Genomic DNA, 16,680 nt, shown 5'->3' on the forward strand with positions numbered 1-16,680 from the left:
TGACTTTAATATGTAAGAACTGTGAAAATATGTGAAGATAGTCTTTTAAGGCCTGATTAACAGAGTTTTTAAAAAAGAAAAAGACGTGGTGGAAATTCCAAACTTAAAAAAGAGCAATTTGTTTGAAACATTTTTTTTTTTTTCTTTTTCTTTACTCTAGGATCCAAAAAGAAGCCCCTTCACTTGATTAGTTCTTCTGACAAACCTGGATTAGATCTTTTAAAGGTGGAGTACATTAAGGTAAGGACCATAGAATGTTGATATATTTGTTGTGTGCTCTACACTGTCCTCTGGAAGGAAAAAGATGACAATAGATTATTAAAGGCTCTTGTGTATCATAGGTTTTAATTGTAGAAATATCTATGATTTTTTTTTTCCATTTGTACACCTTCTTTCTCTTTCACTTAAGTAGAGGACTAGGATTTATAAATGCTACCAAACTAACTTATTGATCCCAAAGATGGAAGCCTGCGGTAAAGTAGGTCCTAATCCTATCTTATGGGGCATATTCAGCTGCCTACATACATTGTGTGTGTAGGTGACTATCCTATATCAAAAGGGATAAAGTCTAGTTGGATTTGGTTCAGTACAGAACTGCCAGGATTCAGAAGTATGTTATATGAGGAACGCTGAAGGAATTGATGGTATTCAGCTTTATTCACAGTTAGTTCACTCATTCAACAACTATTTATTTATTTATTTTACTGGAGTATAGTTGACTTTACAAAGTTGTGTTAGCTTAAGGTGTACAGCAAAGTAAATCGTTTCCATATATACACATATCCATTCCTTTTCAGATTCTTATCCCATATAGTCAGCAGCTCTTTATTGAATGTCCTTATGAGTCAGGTTCTTTTAGACACCTGAGATACAGAGATGAAAAACATTTTTTATTCTCAGGGAATTTATAGACCAGTGGGAAGTAGGTAAATAACAGGACAAATATTTTTGATTCTCTAATAAAGAAGAACACAAAACATTGTGGGAGCAGGGAGGCAGGGATATTGGTCCAGCTTCTCACAAGAGGTAAAACTTTCAGTTTACTGTGTGTGATTCCAAAGGACAGAACTTGAACCAATTGGTAATTATAGTGGGAGACAGATTTTTGATTCAGCGTGAAAACCTCACTAAATCCAAGTTCTTTGAAGTTTGGATTTCTAAGAAAATGAGGTCTCTTTCACTGGACAATTTCTAGAAGATACTTGCTAAAGCCTTTCTAAAGGGATTCAAGCATTAGGTGATAAATGGGCTAGATTACCTTTCTCATTTCTAGCTGCAGTTTCTCAAAAATGAGTGATGCTGTGGTCTCCTCTGTTTGAAGAGGAGGACAAATTTGTACTCTTGTAATAAATAAGAGTTACATCCATCTTCACTGGATGTACCTTTAAAACAGTAATAATAAAATTAAATATATAATGTGTCTTAAAGTATAGTTATAACTAAACATAAGTAAATTAAGATTATAAGTAAGTGATTTATTTACTTTGGTCTTAACTCCTTCTTTAGAACTTTCATTTTTTTTTTTTTTAAGGCTGATAAGAATGGACCCAGTTTTCAAACTACTTTTGAAAAAACTGAACAAACACTTAAGGTAAGAAATTCTATTAAAAGAATAGATCCTATTTGAAAATGACCTACTCTGTAAGTCTTTGGGATCTTTTAAGGAACCATTAAAAGTTATAAATTAACCTTTTATGCCTGTTATGCTCTGGGTTTATAATTCAGGGTAATAAGACAGTTATTTTGACTTATTGTATCACATCCTAATTACTTCTGAAGGAGGTAATGCTGTAAATGAGAGAACTTTTGATTTACGGAGAACCAGCAGTGTTCTGAACAAACCAAACTAGGTACTGTCATTTAATGCAGGGCTTAAAAAGTATGTGAAGTAAGGAGAGATGTCGAGCACTTGTGGAGCTATACTAAGGTAGTCAGGTAGAAGAAGAGGCAAGTTATTTGGGGAGACAGTAAAAAGAAAATGAGAGAAATGAGTTTCAGACTGTACTTTTGAGAAGTGGGAGAATCTGTTGAATATCAAATCTTCCTTTTTATAATTTTATATCCACTTAGTGTTTTGAAGCAATGGAAAGAAGTTCTTTTGTATAAAAAAATGATTTTTTAGAAAATTTTTATTTTGCTATTAGAACATCATATATTCTTTTTTTTTTTTTTTCTGTCTTTTTGCTGTTTCTTGGGCAAATCCCACGGCATGTGGAGGTTCCCAGGCTAGGGGTCCAATCGGAGCTGTAGCCTCCGGCCTCTGCCAGAACCACAGCAACGTGGGACCCGAGCCGCATCTGCAACCTACACCACAGTTCATGGCAACGCCAGATCGTTAACACACTGAGCAAGGGCAGAGATCGAACCCGCAACCTCATGGTTCCTGGTTGGATTCGTTAACCACTGTGCCACGACGGCAACTCCAGAACATCATATATTCTTGAAAGCAATTTGTGTTTCTGTTTTGCTGCCTAGAGTTATTATTATAAAAATATAATATTTTTTTCTGTAAGTTATATATTCTTTGTTTTAATTTAAGTGTTAGGACAGGTATTGTGATTCTAGAAGATTTTTTTTTTTTGCTTTTTAGGGCTGCACCTGCAGCATATGGAAGTTCCCAGACTAGGGGTTTAATCAAAGCTACAGCTGCTGGCTAATATCATAGCCACAGCAACGGAGAATCCAAGCTGCATCTGCGAACTACACCACAGCTCAGGGCAACGCCGGATCCCTGACCCACTGAGCAAGGCAAGAGATTGAACCTGCATCCTTATGGATACTGGTTGGATTTGTTTCTGCTGTGCCACAGAACTGCTAAAGATTATTTAGTGACTGAGAACTCACTCTCAAGTACATTTTTAGTATTTAAATCTCATAAATGTCATATTTGGGGAGTTCCCGTCGTGGCGCAGTGGTTAACGAATCTGACTAGGAACCATGAGGTTGCAGGTTCGATCCCTGGCCTTGCTCAGTGGGATAAGGATCTGGTGTTGCCGTGAGCTGTGGTGTAGGTTGCAGATGCGGCTTGGATCCCGCGTTGCTGTGGCTCTGGCATAGGCTGGCAGCTGCAGCTCTGGTTGGACCCCTAGCCTGAGAACCTCCGTATGCTGCAGGAGCGGCCCTAGAAAAGGCAAAAAGACCCAAAAAAAAAAAAAAATGTCATATTTGAAATCATTTCTCGACACAGTGGTAGTATACGGTGATTCTGGAGTTTCATGTCCTAACTTAAATGTTTTGTATAATCATAATGAACAGTTTGTTGAAGATTCAAAAAACCATGCATATCCTGAATATTGACAAGCAAATTATAGGCTCCATGATAATTAGAGTTGGGAAATGGAGTAATTAGTTTACTTTGATACTCATATAAACCCTAAAAGTTTTAAGTACAATGCCCTCCATATATTCCCTCTTTACAGACTGGGATGTAAGGCTGTTTCTCCTCTCTTTACCTTTCAGGTGCTGTCAGGCAGTGGTGCAAGCCTGGTTAGGAGTCGTTTGTGTCCCTCATGGAGACTCCTGGTATAATTGGCCTGGGAAGCTAATTTTCTTTTTAAATGTTTCTAGGTGGCTTTTTCATCTTTAAATCTGTTGCTGCATACACAAGCTCTTCTCTCGTCTATTAATTACCTGACAACCATTATTCCATCAGATGGCCAAAAGATGGATGATACCAAGGAAGTGCAAGTGTCTACTGAAAAGCAGCAAAAAAATTCAGCTCTGCAGAAAGGTACGAAAAACACTTTTGTTTCTTGTTAGTAAGGATTTTCAAATTGTAGAGCTAAGTGAAGACCCTGAGAGACCATCTGCTTAGTCATTTATGCACCATTTTCTCCACTTTTGTTCTTTTCTTCAAACTAAATCACACGTGGGTGCTTGTTCTGTAAGATAAATGTAATTCTGTTGTTTTTAAAAAGTCATTTTTTGTTCTTATTTTGGTATTGGTGGGGGATGCCTTTAGGAGGGTATTACAAGGAAGAACACCTGTATTTATTCTGAGCTCTTTCTCCTCTTTCAGTGGCTCCTGAAGGGGCTCCATAGAGGGTTAATCTTGCCTAACATTTTACAAATAAGGAAGTTAGGAAGCATGGATAGCATCAAATTGATTAAGAGCCCAGATTTTGGATGAGAAAGAACTCAGTTCAAATCCTAGCTCTGTTGCTTAAACTATGGGACCAGAAGCACATTATTTAACTTTCCAGAGTTTAAATGTCCTTATTTTTATTTAAGTTTTTCTGACTATTTTATAAAAGTTACTATCTCACTGTTAAAAATGCAAACTACTGAATATATAAAGCAAAAAAAAAAAAAAGATTTTGAAATCTTTCAGAACTTGAGAATTTTATAATTATTTTAATCAGAACTATGATTCACTTAATATAGAGGAGAAACTTTAGTATGATATGTATCACTAGAATTTCACTGTGATAGAATTTCTTTGTTCATTTGCAGTGATTGTGTCCTCTAAAGACAGTGACATTATTTACTTCAAGCTGTTTGCTAAGTTGAATGCTTTCTGTGTCTTTGTTTGTGATGAGAAGACCAATATTGCTGAAATCAAGATTCAAGGTAAAAGTTCTCATGATGTTAAAAGTTGTTTAAAAGATAAGCTTCTTTTTGCAATGTTAAAGAATATAAATGGAAGCCTCTGAGCTGCGAAAACTAATTGGACCGCATGCCCTCTAACTCTAGATGTAGATGATGGTCAGATTGAACCACACATACTGGTGTTTTGGACCCTTTTGAAAGTTGTCTCAGAGGTGAAAGGGACACTAATGTCAATGTAGGGATGCTGTTGATGAGCTGAAGTAAGTGTCAATTCAGAAATCAGGTTAAGGTCTGTGAATATGCTTCATCTTAGTACAAATGCAAACAGCCTTGTAATGAAGAACAAAACCTATAAGCCCATTTGGTTCTTATAGGCCAAAGCTGTTAAAATGAATCCCACTTTTTCTCTGACTCCATTTTCACCAGCTTTTTGTGATCTGGTAAAGGTGAAGAACATGTTTAGTAAAATTCTTGAAGAACTTAAAAACAAGAAAACTAGGGTTTTTTGTTTTTTTTTTTCTAAACTGGCAGTACATTTACTATCATGAATTTGATGTATGAAAGTTTTCAGTTTCCATGTAAATGACGATATAAGGTATAAAGAGATTACTAAAATCCCAAGATAATCTGTTTGCAGTAACAGATTTGTCAGAAGCTTGAAAATTTGGATGATGATGATGATGATGATGATGATGATGATTAATGTCTTTTTAGGACCACACCCATGGCATATGGAAGTTCCCAGACTCGGAGTTGAATCAGAGCTGTAGAAGCTGGCCTATGCCACAGCCACAGTATCACTAGATCCTTGACCCACTCACTGAGCAAGGCCAGGTATCGAACCCATGTGCTCATGGATACTAGTTGGGTTTGTTACTGCTGATCCACAATGGGAACTCCTGGATAAATTTTTTTTAATGCTTTTTTTTTTTTTTTTTTTCCTTCTTTTCTTTTTAGGGCTGCACCTACAGCATATAGAGGTTCCCAGGCTAGGGGTCAAATCAGATCTACAGCTGCCAGCCTATATACCACAGCCACAGCAATACCAGATCTGAGCTACATCTGTGACCTCCACCACAGCTCACGACTACACCAGATCCTTAACCCACTGAGTGAGGCCAAGGACCAAACCCGCAAATATCTACTATTGCACTTACTTATCAATTGGAAGTTAAAGCATAGCTATATTTATAAAAATATCACCTACAAAATAAAATTATGCAATGAAAGAAAAATCTTATGATCTTAATGTGGTAGATCCATAGAAACTATGGTAATATAATTTTTTTTTCAGGGCTCGATTCTTTCCTTTCTCTTCAGTCAAGAAAACAGTCACTGTTTGCCAGACTGGAAAATATTATTGTCACAGATGTTGATCCTAAGACAGTTCATAAAAAAGTAAGTGATAGAAAATCATTAATATTTTGTGATGACTGTGAGATTTTATTTTAAAATATACTTTATTTTAAAAACTATCAGTGAAATATATTTTGATAGACAAATGTTTCTATAATGATTATAAGTATAAACCCTTTTAAATTGGGATTTTATTTTGTCATTGTCCTTCCTTTGGATGGAGTACATTCAAATCTCTTCTTTTCAGGCTGTGTCAATAATGGGAAATGAAGTTTTTCATTTTAACTTGGATTTGTATCCAGATGCTACTGAGGGGGATTCCTATACTGACATGTCCAAAGTGGATGGTGTGGTATCACTGAACGTTGGCTGTATTCAGATTGTCTATCTCCATAAATTCCTCATGTCACTTCTGGTAAAATCACTATTTATATCCAAATTTTTTGACTTAGAAATATTTAAAGCAGACTGATGATTATGATGGCACATCTTAAAACTTTTGATTTTAGGGTGTTCATTGATTTAATTATTGATAGTATTTATGGATTAGGGTAGAGGTCAAAACTTTTACAGTTGATGTGTGAATCATTTAATGATTTTTTCCTAGCAGTATCTAGAACTGGAATTATTTTTGCCAGAACATAATGAATCCAAATTTTCAAGTACAAAAACTATTAAAAGTGTTTTTTTCCCCCCGCTTTTCCTCAATCTAATTATAATTATCTCTTGTCAAGTAGCTCAGAAAGATGGATGGCTAATCAGTAATTCCTTCCTAACTCTACAAAAATTGGACTCAACTTAAAGTTATTTATTGGGAAAAAATTAATGCATAAATAAAAAGGCAGATGGTGTTAGTAATGATGTGCTTGTACTCCTGTTTGAATTTTTCCCTTTATACTTTGTGTCCACAGAGCTTCCTGAACAATTTCCAGACAGCCAAAGAGGCTCTGAGTGCTGCCACTGCCCAGGCTGCAGAAAAGGCTGCCACAAGTGTGAAAGATCTTGCCCAGAGGAGTTTTCGTGTTTCTATCAATGTTGATTTGAAAGCACCAGTTATAATCATTCCACAATCTTCTGTTTCCACCAATGCAGTAGTGGTAGATCTTGGATTAATCAGAGTTCAGAATCAGTTCAGTCTGGTATCTGGTGAAGACTACTCAGACCCTCCAGTAATTGATAGAATGGATGTGCAGCTAACAAAGCTTAAGCTTTCTAGGTATACTCTTTCAACAATTATGGATTTAAGTATTATTTAATATGGTCTATGAAATTTTGTGACCATTGAAATTCATACTCTGAATACTGCTATTGCACAGCTTTTTAAAATCAATTAAAAAAAATCTTGGGAGTTCCCACTGTGGCACAGTGGAAATGAGTCTGACTGGAATCCCTGAGGATGTTGGTTTGATCCCTGGCTTTGCTCAGTGGGTTAAGGATCCAGCGTTGTTGTTAGCTGTGGTGTAGTTCGTAGACATGGCTTGGTTCTGCCGTAGCTGTGGCTGGGGTGTAGGCTGGCAGCTGCAGCTCTGATTCAACCCCTAGCCTGGGAACCTCCATATGCCACACCTGTGGCTCTAAAAAACAAAAAAAACCAAAAAAAAAAAGAATCCTCAGTCCTATAGACAAATTGCAAAAATAGTACCATGAGTGCACCTAAAATTTTTCACCTAGATTTACCAATTATTTACATTTGCTTTGACTCTTTGTACATACTTATCACATAAAATATTTAAAATTTAAAGATTTAATTTTTATTGAGATATAATTGACAAATTAGTTCCAGGTATACGATATAAAGAGTTGATATTTGTAAGTACTGTGAAATGGTCACCATAATAAGTGTACTTAATATCTGTCACCACACACACTTGCAGAAGTTGTTTTTCTTGTTATGAGAACTTTTAAGATCTATTCTCTTAGTAACTTTCAGATATACAATACAGTATTATAGTCTCTGTCCTGTACATTACATCACCAAGATTTATTTTGTAAGTAGAAGTTAAAACATTTTTTGCTAAACTGTTTGAGACTAGAGATCTTAACTCTTTGCTGTAAATACTTAACATGTGTCTCCTAAGAAGAAGAACATTAATCCTCTTACAATACCACAGTTAACAAATTCTGGAAATTTAACAGTGATATAAAATCTATTATTTAATAGGCATTCAGTATCCAGATTTTACCAGTTCTAAGAATTTTCCCTTCAATCCAGGAAAATTGTCTTTTAATTGTATCCCATCCTAGTGAAGGGGATTGCTGTACTGAGACATTTATTCCAGAATCATTCTTCAGCCTCTCTTTGTCTTTCACAAGGACAGTTTTGAAGAGTATAGTCTAGTCATTTCATGGAATGATTCTCAACTGAGTTTTGTCTGAGTGATCCCACCTGCTTTAATTGAGCCTATATGTTTTTGGCAGTAATATTGTGTAAGTAATAGTGTGTCCCTAGGATTCACACCAGAGGACCCTTGAAAATGTGTACATAATTCATTTTAAAATCATTTTCTACTACATTCAGGGAGATTCAATTATCATGAATAAAAAAGGAATGATTATAAGGCAAGTCCAGAAAATAATCCTGGTGAAGAGCTTCATAAACTGAAAAATTGCTTCGTCTTGCCATTTTTTTCTTTAATCTCTGTACCAGTACACATATCAGTCCTTGAACAACTGTATTGATAATTTCTCCCATATCTTCAATAGTGGGAATTTCTTTTTAAAATTTACTCAGTTTCCCACCTATCTTCTGTTTAAAGGAAAAAAATGTTCTTAAAAGCTAATTGTGTATCATATACAGTTGACCCTTGAACCACACGGCTTTGAGCTGCATGGTTTTCCTTAAATGCAGGTATTTTTCTTTTTTGGCCACCCTGCAGCATACAGAGTTCCTGGGTCAGGGATCAGATCTCAGCTGCTATTGTGAGCAATGCCACAGCTGTGGCAACTATGGATCCTTAATCCATTGTGCCTGGTCTAGGGATCAGGCTTGGGATTGAACCTATGTTTCAGTGCTCCAGAGACACTGCCAATCCCGTTGTGCCACAGTGAAACTCCTCAGTGGTAAATAGTACAGTGTTAGACAATCCATGATTGTTTGGAACTGCTGATGTGGAGGAACTGAATATATAAAGGAAGCTCACATACAGAGGAACCACAGACAGGTGTGAAGGGCAGGCTCTTAAGTTACAGGGGGTCATTGCCCCTAGTCCTCCGTGTTCTTCAAGGAAAACCTGTACTTTAATTTGCCAATGCTGGTGTATTACAGATTAAATTAGTTTTAGATGAAGTTTAGAAAACACTGAAATAGCACTGTTTCAAACCAGTGTTTAGCAAATCTGGACTTTGTGTTTTTTAATGATATGTTGCATTTATACCCGACATTTATGCATATGTATCAATTATATTTTTCATTAGGACAGTGATCCAGCCAGGCTCCTGTCATCCTGATATTCAGCTGTTGCATCCAATTAACTTGGAGTTGTCTGTAAATCGGAATCTAGCTGCATCTTGGTACCACAAAATGCCTGTTATGGAAATTAATGGGCATCTTGAGTCAATGAATGTGAGTATATAAGTGAAAATAACTTTGTTATTGAAAATTTAGACTCTCAGGACCTTCTCATTATAAATTCAAATGAAATATGGAATTTTTTCCTGACTGTTCTAAGAAAAATTTCAGTGTAATGTCTAGAAGCATGCTTATTATTTTCAGTAGAATTTAAACTTTAGCTGTTACCTTTTAAGTTTGCTGTATGTACACATTAGTAGTGATCTGTTTGTAAATTATTAGTATATTGTAATTATATCTCATTCTATATATTATATACACACTGATATCTGAGTACTCTTTAGATAATCATTGGGCGAAATGCCTGTTTTTTTGGTTTGGTTGTGTTTTTTTTTTTTTTTTTTTTCCACACCCATGGTATGTGGAAGTTCCTGGGCCAGGGATCAAGCCCATACCATAGCAGTGACCTAGGCTGCTGCAGTGACAATGCCAGATCCTTAACCCTCTATGCCACAAGAGAACTCCTGAAATGCCTGTTTTTTTTTTTTTTTTTAATTTATATTGAAGATGGTGTTTTTATTACTTTGAAGTGTATTATTGTTTAAAAGTGGCTCAGCCAGTTAAGAATGTGACATAGTCTCTGTGAAGATGCAGGTTCAATCCCTGGACTCACTAGTGGGTTAAAGATCTGGCATTGCCACAGGGTTGGATCCCTCATTGCTGTGGCTGTGGTTCAACCCCTAGCCTGGGAACATCCAATATGCCATGGGTACAGCCTTGAAAAAGAAAAAAAAAATGGAATTTATGTGTGTTCTGAAATTGTCACTTCTTTAAAAAAGTTATCTGATTTCTGTAATCGTTATTAACTTTCACTAAGGATCATTTTGGTTAAGTAGATGGAACTTATATTGACATGTAAATCACATTGTTTTTCTCCAAACATTGTCTTAACTGTGAAAATGAATTTTTTTCTTTCTTTTTTCTTTTTTTCTTTATCTTTTCTTGGGGGAGGGCAGGGGGAGGTCCTTTTAGGGCCGCGCCTGCGGTATACAAAAGTTTCCAGGCTAGGGGTTGAATCAGAGCTGCAGCTGCTGGCCTATGCCACAGCCATAGCAACACCAGATCCAAGCCACAACTGCAACCTACCCCACAGCTCATGGGAATGCTGGATCCTTAACCCACTGAGCGAGGCCAGGGATCGAACCCTCATCCTCATAGTTGCTAGTTGGATTTGTTACTGCTAGCCACAATGGGAACTCCAAAAAATGAAATTTTTAACATGAAATAAGTGGTGAGATACGCGAGTGTATTGTGGTTATATAATTTTTGTAGTCAGTGTTAAGATTATTCTGTCCTTAGTGTTTTGTTGCTAAGGATTTATTTCCTATATTAAAATTGTTTTATTTAAAAATGAAACATCTTTATTTTTTCTTGGAACAAAATTGTTTCACAGGTTAATCTAAATCAAGAAGATCTTAATCTTTTATGTAGAATACTAGCAGAAAATCTTGGTGAGGTTACTGAAGAATTGAATAAAGTGGAACCAAGAGTACAAGAGACAGGTGAGAGGCTGACAGTAGGTGGCATAATGCATGCTATTTACAAGTTAGTAGGGGAGACACTCAGTAAAAATGAAGTAAACAAATATATATTTACAAACTGAGATTTGTATTACCAAGAAAACAAATAAAGATCCTGTTGAATAAAACCATAGTTTTCTCTTAAGCAAGCAAATGGTTATTTTTAAGTTGCATGAATTAGGAGAGGCCATAAAGAAGGGTTTCAGATTAATGGTGAATTCTTGAAACAATTACGGACTTTGCATGTGTAGGAAAAAAATTCAAGTTGGTGGGAGGCTGTGTAGCATACTTAATCTGATTTTTATTTTATTTTTAAATTTTTTTGTCCTTTTGCCTTTTCTAGGGCCGCTCCTGCGGCCTATGGAGGTTCCCAGGCTAGGGGTCGAATCGGAGATATAGCCGCCGGCCTATACCAGAGCCACAGCAATGCCAGATCCGAGCCGTGTCGTGTATGCAACCTACACCACAGCTCATGGCAATGCTGGATCCTTAACCCACTGAGCAAGGCCAGGGACCGAACCTGCAACCTCATGGTTCCCAGTCGGATTCGCCAACCACTGAGCCATGACAGGAACTCCGATCTGATTTTTAAATAAGGCTTAGTAGTATATCTATAAGAACTGAAGTGATTGGTAAATTACCACTCAGCAAAGATACTGAAAAAGGTGTATGTACTACATTAGAAATGTAAAGAGAATTTGAATTATTAGATACATTGATCCTTTGAAGAGTAACTATCAAACATTTTTTAAGCTGTTTTTTGTGTATACATATACATAGTATATCTTGGTGTTCATTCAATATCTGTATAAATGCTGTGTATAGATCTGACTCATTCTTTGTAATGGCTGCATGATACTAAATTCTGTTGAAGTATCATAATTTATTTAGCAAGTCCTTATTGATGGACATTTCAGGTTGTTTTCAATCTTTAAGTCTTACCATTTCATATTAAAGTGCTTGTACATACACTTTTACACGTTCATGTTTATTTGTAGGGGAAAAACTAGGACTGCTAGATTAAAGGGTGTTTAGTTTTTATTAAAATTAACATATTAATTTAATCAATGCATTTAATAAAATTAATTTCATTTAACACTTTGACAGATCTTGCCAGTTGACTTCTATAGAACTTGTACTCATTTTCTGTTCCATCAGGTTCTCTATGCCTTTTTTTGTTATTGTTAAGTTTATTGGAATATACTTGCTTAGAATGTTGTATTAGTTTTGGGAGTACAGCAGAGTGTGACTCAATCATGCATATACACATAACCATTTATGCCTTGTCTAACATAGCATATTATCAGATTTTAAAATTTTTGCCAGTTTACTAAGAGATAAATAGTATCTCACTGTATTTTTTCATTTTTTAAAAAAACTTTTTAATCTGAAATTAATTTAATACTGTAAGTCAATTATATCTCAAAAAAAAAAAAAAAACCCACCAAAAACTAAGGAGAAAAATCTTCTTTACAGTATGTTAATGCAGATAGTAGAGTGTGGAAATCTTAAGTGTACAATTCAGTGAATTTTTATATATGGCTACCCCAGTGTAAACCCTGTGATTAAGATATAGAACATTTCTAGTCCTGCACCCTAGAGGGTTTCCCTGTGCCCTTTCCCAGTCAGTACCAAACACCCACCCTGCCTCCAAATCCACCCAGAATTAATTCTATCATTCCAATTTGTAATACCGTAGATAGATCAGTTTGGCCTATTTTTGAATTTCATATAAATGAAATCTTATCAAGTTTATTTCTTTCACTTTTTGCTCCTTTCATTCAACATTTTGTGAGAGTCATCCATGTTATTATATATAGCACCAATTCTTTTTATTACTGTTTCCAGTTTTCGACTGTCATGAATAAAATTGTTGTGAATGTTACTGTACAGTCTTCTGGCACATTTATGTATTGTTTTCTTTTGGATTTATAGCTAGGAGTGGAATTACTGGGCCAGATGTTAGCTAACATTCAGTTTCTTATACTCTAGTGGCTTATGCCAGGTTATACTGAACATATTGTTTTCCAAGTGGCTGAACCAGTTTACTTTCTTATCAGCAATGTGTAAGAGTTCCAGTTGCTTCACATTCTCATAATTCCTTGGTATTGTGAGTCTTGTAAAATTTAGCCATCTGGGAGCTTATGTAGTAGTATCTCTATAGTTTTTATTTGTTCCTGATAAATAAAAAAATTGAGAACCTTTTCATATGCTTATTGGCCATTTGGATATCCTCTTTTGTGACATGGTCATTCAAGTCTATTGACCATTATTATCTTTGAGATGTAGTCTTTTTTCCCAGTTGATGTCTAGGCGTTCTTTATTCATTCTGGGTAGGAGTCCTGTGCCAGTTATATGCGTTATAGCTATACACCTGTATAGAAATATCTTCTCGCTCTCTGTGGTTTACCTTTTCATTCTCTTAATGACTCTTCTGTTATTAGAATTCGTTAATTTTAATGAATTCTAGTACATCATTTATGAAAGTAATCAATGCTTTTTATTTCCTTTTTAAGAAATCTTGGCCTATCCCAGGAATTGTTTTGTAAAAGCAAAATATTTACTAGAATTATTTTCCCTGGATCACATTATGTTTGGAACAGTGCTGAAATAAGATGATAGTTAAAAAACCTTGCTCTGCTCATTGCTTTTGCCAAGGTAATAATTCACAGCAGTGGTTCGCATGTGGAAAACACTAGACAAGGTACTGAATCTCTCTGGACCTCAATTTGCTCATCTAATGAAATGAGGACAAAAAAGTTTTTACCTCAGTGTTTTAAGATAAATGAGATAGTCCATGTATATTTGTTAGTGCAGCATCTAACACAGAGGTAGCGCTTAGCAAGTGATAGCTGTTGTTAGTGTTGTGTATTACAGTTTAGAAAGTAATGTTATTGCATTTCAGGGTGTATGAATATCAGGACAAGGTCATATTCATGTGGTTTTACTTTTGGTTCTTGGTATGACATAAGTGGCTTTAACACCCCTCACTTTCATTAATCAAGCCTTAACTCTTGTTATGCTTCTTATAATTTAACCCTATCAAACTCCATTTTGTTTGCAAACCTGTTTTGATGTGTTATCTCTCTGTGGTTGTCCACTGCCTCTTATTTTATTCTTAGAATGTCTCCTCTGTATGAGGCGATCCTTCATTTCTACTTGAATGGTAACGCCTATTATTGACCTCCTCATAACAATGTCATGCCTAGTTCTGTGCTTTCTGTACACTTTACATAGTATCTAATAACATTTATTCATTTAATGTGATATGTGCAGCCTGCTTAGCCTGCTTATTTTGTTTGTATTTTAAATGTATATGTCTCTTTTCATAAACTTTGAGCTTTCCAAAGGTTGGAGCTGTGTACTATTGATTGTGAATTTTCAATGTCTGCATTAAGTCCAGAGTACTCGTGTAAGTCCTTGTTGAGTACCCATGTAAGAGATGTGTGAATGGAAGTGAATGTATTTCTTTTAAACATCTTTTTTTTTTGAGGGGGGGAAGTGTTTTTTTTGTTGTTTTTTGTTTTTTTCCATTTGCTCAATTACTTTCCTAATTGTGTGAACAAGTGACCACAAACTTGATGGCTTAAAACAACAGGTTATACTTAAATTATCTTGCAGTTCTGGAAGTCAGAAGTCCAAAATGAGTCTCACTAAGCTAAAATCAAGGTTCCTTCTAGAGGCTCTGAAGGAGAATCCATTTCTTTGTCTTCTCCAGCTTGTAGAGGGTGCCTGCCTCCCTTGGTTCTTGGTCCCTGGCATCTTCAAACCCAGCAATAGCCAGTAGAATCTTTCTTACACTGCATTACCCTAACATTGACATTTCTGCCTCCTCTTTACACATTTAAAGGATGCTTATGATTACACTGGACCCACCCAGATAATCTAGGACAGTCTTCTCATTTTAAGGGCAGTGGGTTACTAATCTTAATTCCATTCTCAACCTTAACTCACCCTTGCCTTGTACTCTAATGTATTCGCAGGTTCTGGGGATAAGGACATGAACATCTTTGGGGGCATTTATTATGTCTACAATGAGTAGGGTTGTATTTGTGCATTTTCCAAACATCTTTACATAGTTTTTCTTTCTTTTAAACATCTTTAGGTAAAATTAAAGAGCCACTTGAAATCTCTACATTAAAACAAGATGTGCGTGTTTCACAAGACACTTTAACAGCTGGAGAGGAAGAAATTAGATCTGTAGACATTGTTAATATGCTGCTGAAATTTGAAATCAAAGAGGTATGTCATTTTCATCTGCTTTTATAAAATGAGGTGAATTAAATAATGGGTACTTAGAATTAATTCTACTTAAGTAAACTTGTAGATTATTGAAATGGATAAAAAAATCTTACATAGGCTATTTGTAATTTGTAGAAATAATGTTTAAACATTTGAGAGTTTGTTAAAGATGAGTTATATTTGGGGGATATAATATTTCATAGAGAAAATGACCATATGCTGTATAACATTCTTTCCAAATGATTTTAGGACATTTGGAATGTTGCTTGCTTTTGATTTTATATAGGAAGGGCAAGAAAGGGGAATAGTGACAGAGAAATTCTTTGCAAATTTTTTAGAAACCATTGCTAGAACAAAACACAGTATATCTACATTTAAAAAATGTTGTGTTACCATTATCTGTTTCCCATCCATTGATTCTTAAGGAAAGATTAAATGGATTTTTCCTCTTCTCTATTAACGTACATAACAAATCTTCATTTCGTGTTGTAAGTGCTAAGGATACAGAGTTAAAAGGCATAGACTCTGAACTCAAACAAGAAATCAATTAAAAATTTTGTAAGTACTCCCATTCAAAATGTGCCTGGGGGCTTTTGGCAGTGATGGTAGGAAGAGGACATCTAAGCAGTCACTATCCAGAGAGAGGAAGCTACTAGGGACCTGTGGATAGAGGCCAATGTTGCCACTAACCAGCCTATAGCACATGGGACTGCTCACGACTGGAAAGAATCATCCAGATGTCAGTGGTGCCAAGGCTGAGAAACCTTGCCTTGGGAGCAGTTTAAAAATCGACTGTTTATCTCACAAATTTTCAGATCTAGTCTGATGCCATCCATCAGATTAAGACTTCTGGAAATTAGGTAGGACAGCTTTTTTTCTCTCTTCACAACTGTCTAGAATATAGTGGCAGTGCTTTAAAAGTCTGAACAAGTAAGTGTGCTTTCCAAAGTAAATAACCGTAGGTGATTTCCGGGCACATATAGAAGGGAACATCTTTACAGCGTGTGGATTTTTTGATTATGTTAACTCTGTATGGTTATTAAATTGTTGACTAGCCTTCATTATTTATAATGTGTATCAGTGAAATAGTTTGTGGTAATACTGGTACCTTTTTCTAGGTTGTGATTACTTTGATGGAAAAAGCAGAAAAGAAAGGAAAGCCTTTACATGAACTAAATGTCCTACAGCTTGGACTGGAAGCTAGAATTAAAGCCTATGACCTGACTGCTGAAGCTTACTTAAAAAAAATTAGTATGCGATGCTTTGAGTTTGCTGGTAAGTGTGAAGTATAGTCTGAGGATAGTGCATGTAATAGGCAGATGGTTCCTACCTTTTTATCAGTATTAAACACATTTACTGGTGTTACCATAATTATTTAGTTAAATTCATTACATTTATACCAAGTAATTTTATATTTAAAAATTCATTATCTGTGGAGTTATTTAT

The 16,680-nt window shown here is 35.5% G+C and overlaps 1 protein-coding gene across 4 annotated transcripts in view; it reads left to right on the top strand.

Moving 5' to 3' along the window:
• Positions 1 to 16,680, top strand: part of VPS13C (vacuolar protein sorting 13 homolog C) — a 174,251-nt gene that overhangs the window by 75,403 nt on the left and 82,168 nt on the right. For all 4 annotated transcript variants that reach the window (XM_021094365.1, XM_021094373.1, XM_021094362.1 and 1 more), the window contains 11 exons: positions 161 to 240; positions 1,532 to 1,591; positions 3,568 to 3,730; positions 4,453 to 4,569; positions 5,843 to 5,946; positions 6,152 to 6,319; positions 6,816 to 7,120; positions 9,319 to 9,466; positions 10,866 to 10,974; positions 15,098 to 15,234; positions 16,353 to 16,509. In XM_021094365.1, the coding sequence (XP_020950024.1) occupies positions 161 to 240; positions 1,532 to 1,591; positions 3,568 to 3,730; positions 4,453 to 4,569; positions 5,843 to 5,946; positions 6,152 to 6,319; positions 6,816 to 7,120; positions 9,319 to 9,466; positions 10,866 to 10,974; positions 15,098 to 15,234; positions 16,353 to 16,509 (1,548 nt within the window). The remainder of the gene's footprint in view (positions 1 to 160; positions 241 to 1,531; positions 1,592 to 3,567; positions 3,731 to 4,452; positions 4,570 to 5,842; positions 5,947 to 6,151; positions 6,320 to 6,815; positions 7,121 to 9,318; positions 9,467 to 10,865; positions 10,975 to 15,097; positions 15,235 to 16,352; positions 16,510 to 16,680) is intronic.

This window comes from Sus scrofa, chromosome 1, assembly GCF_000003025.6.
Source record: "Sus scrofa isolate TJ Tabasco breed Duroc chromosome 1, Sscrofa11.1, whole genome shotgun sequence".
Classification (NCBI taxonomy): domain Eukaryota; kingdom Metazoa; phylum Chordata; class Mammalia; order Artiodactyla; family Suidae; genus Sus; species Sus scrofa.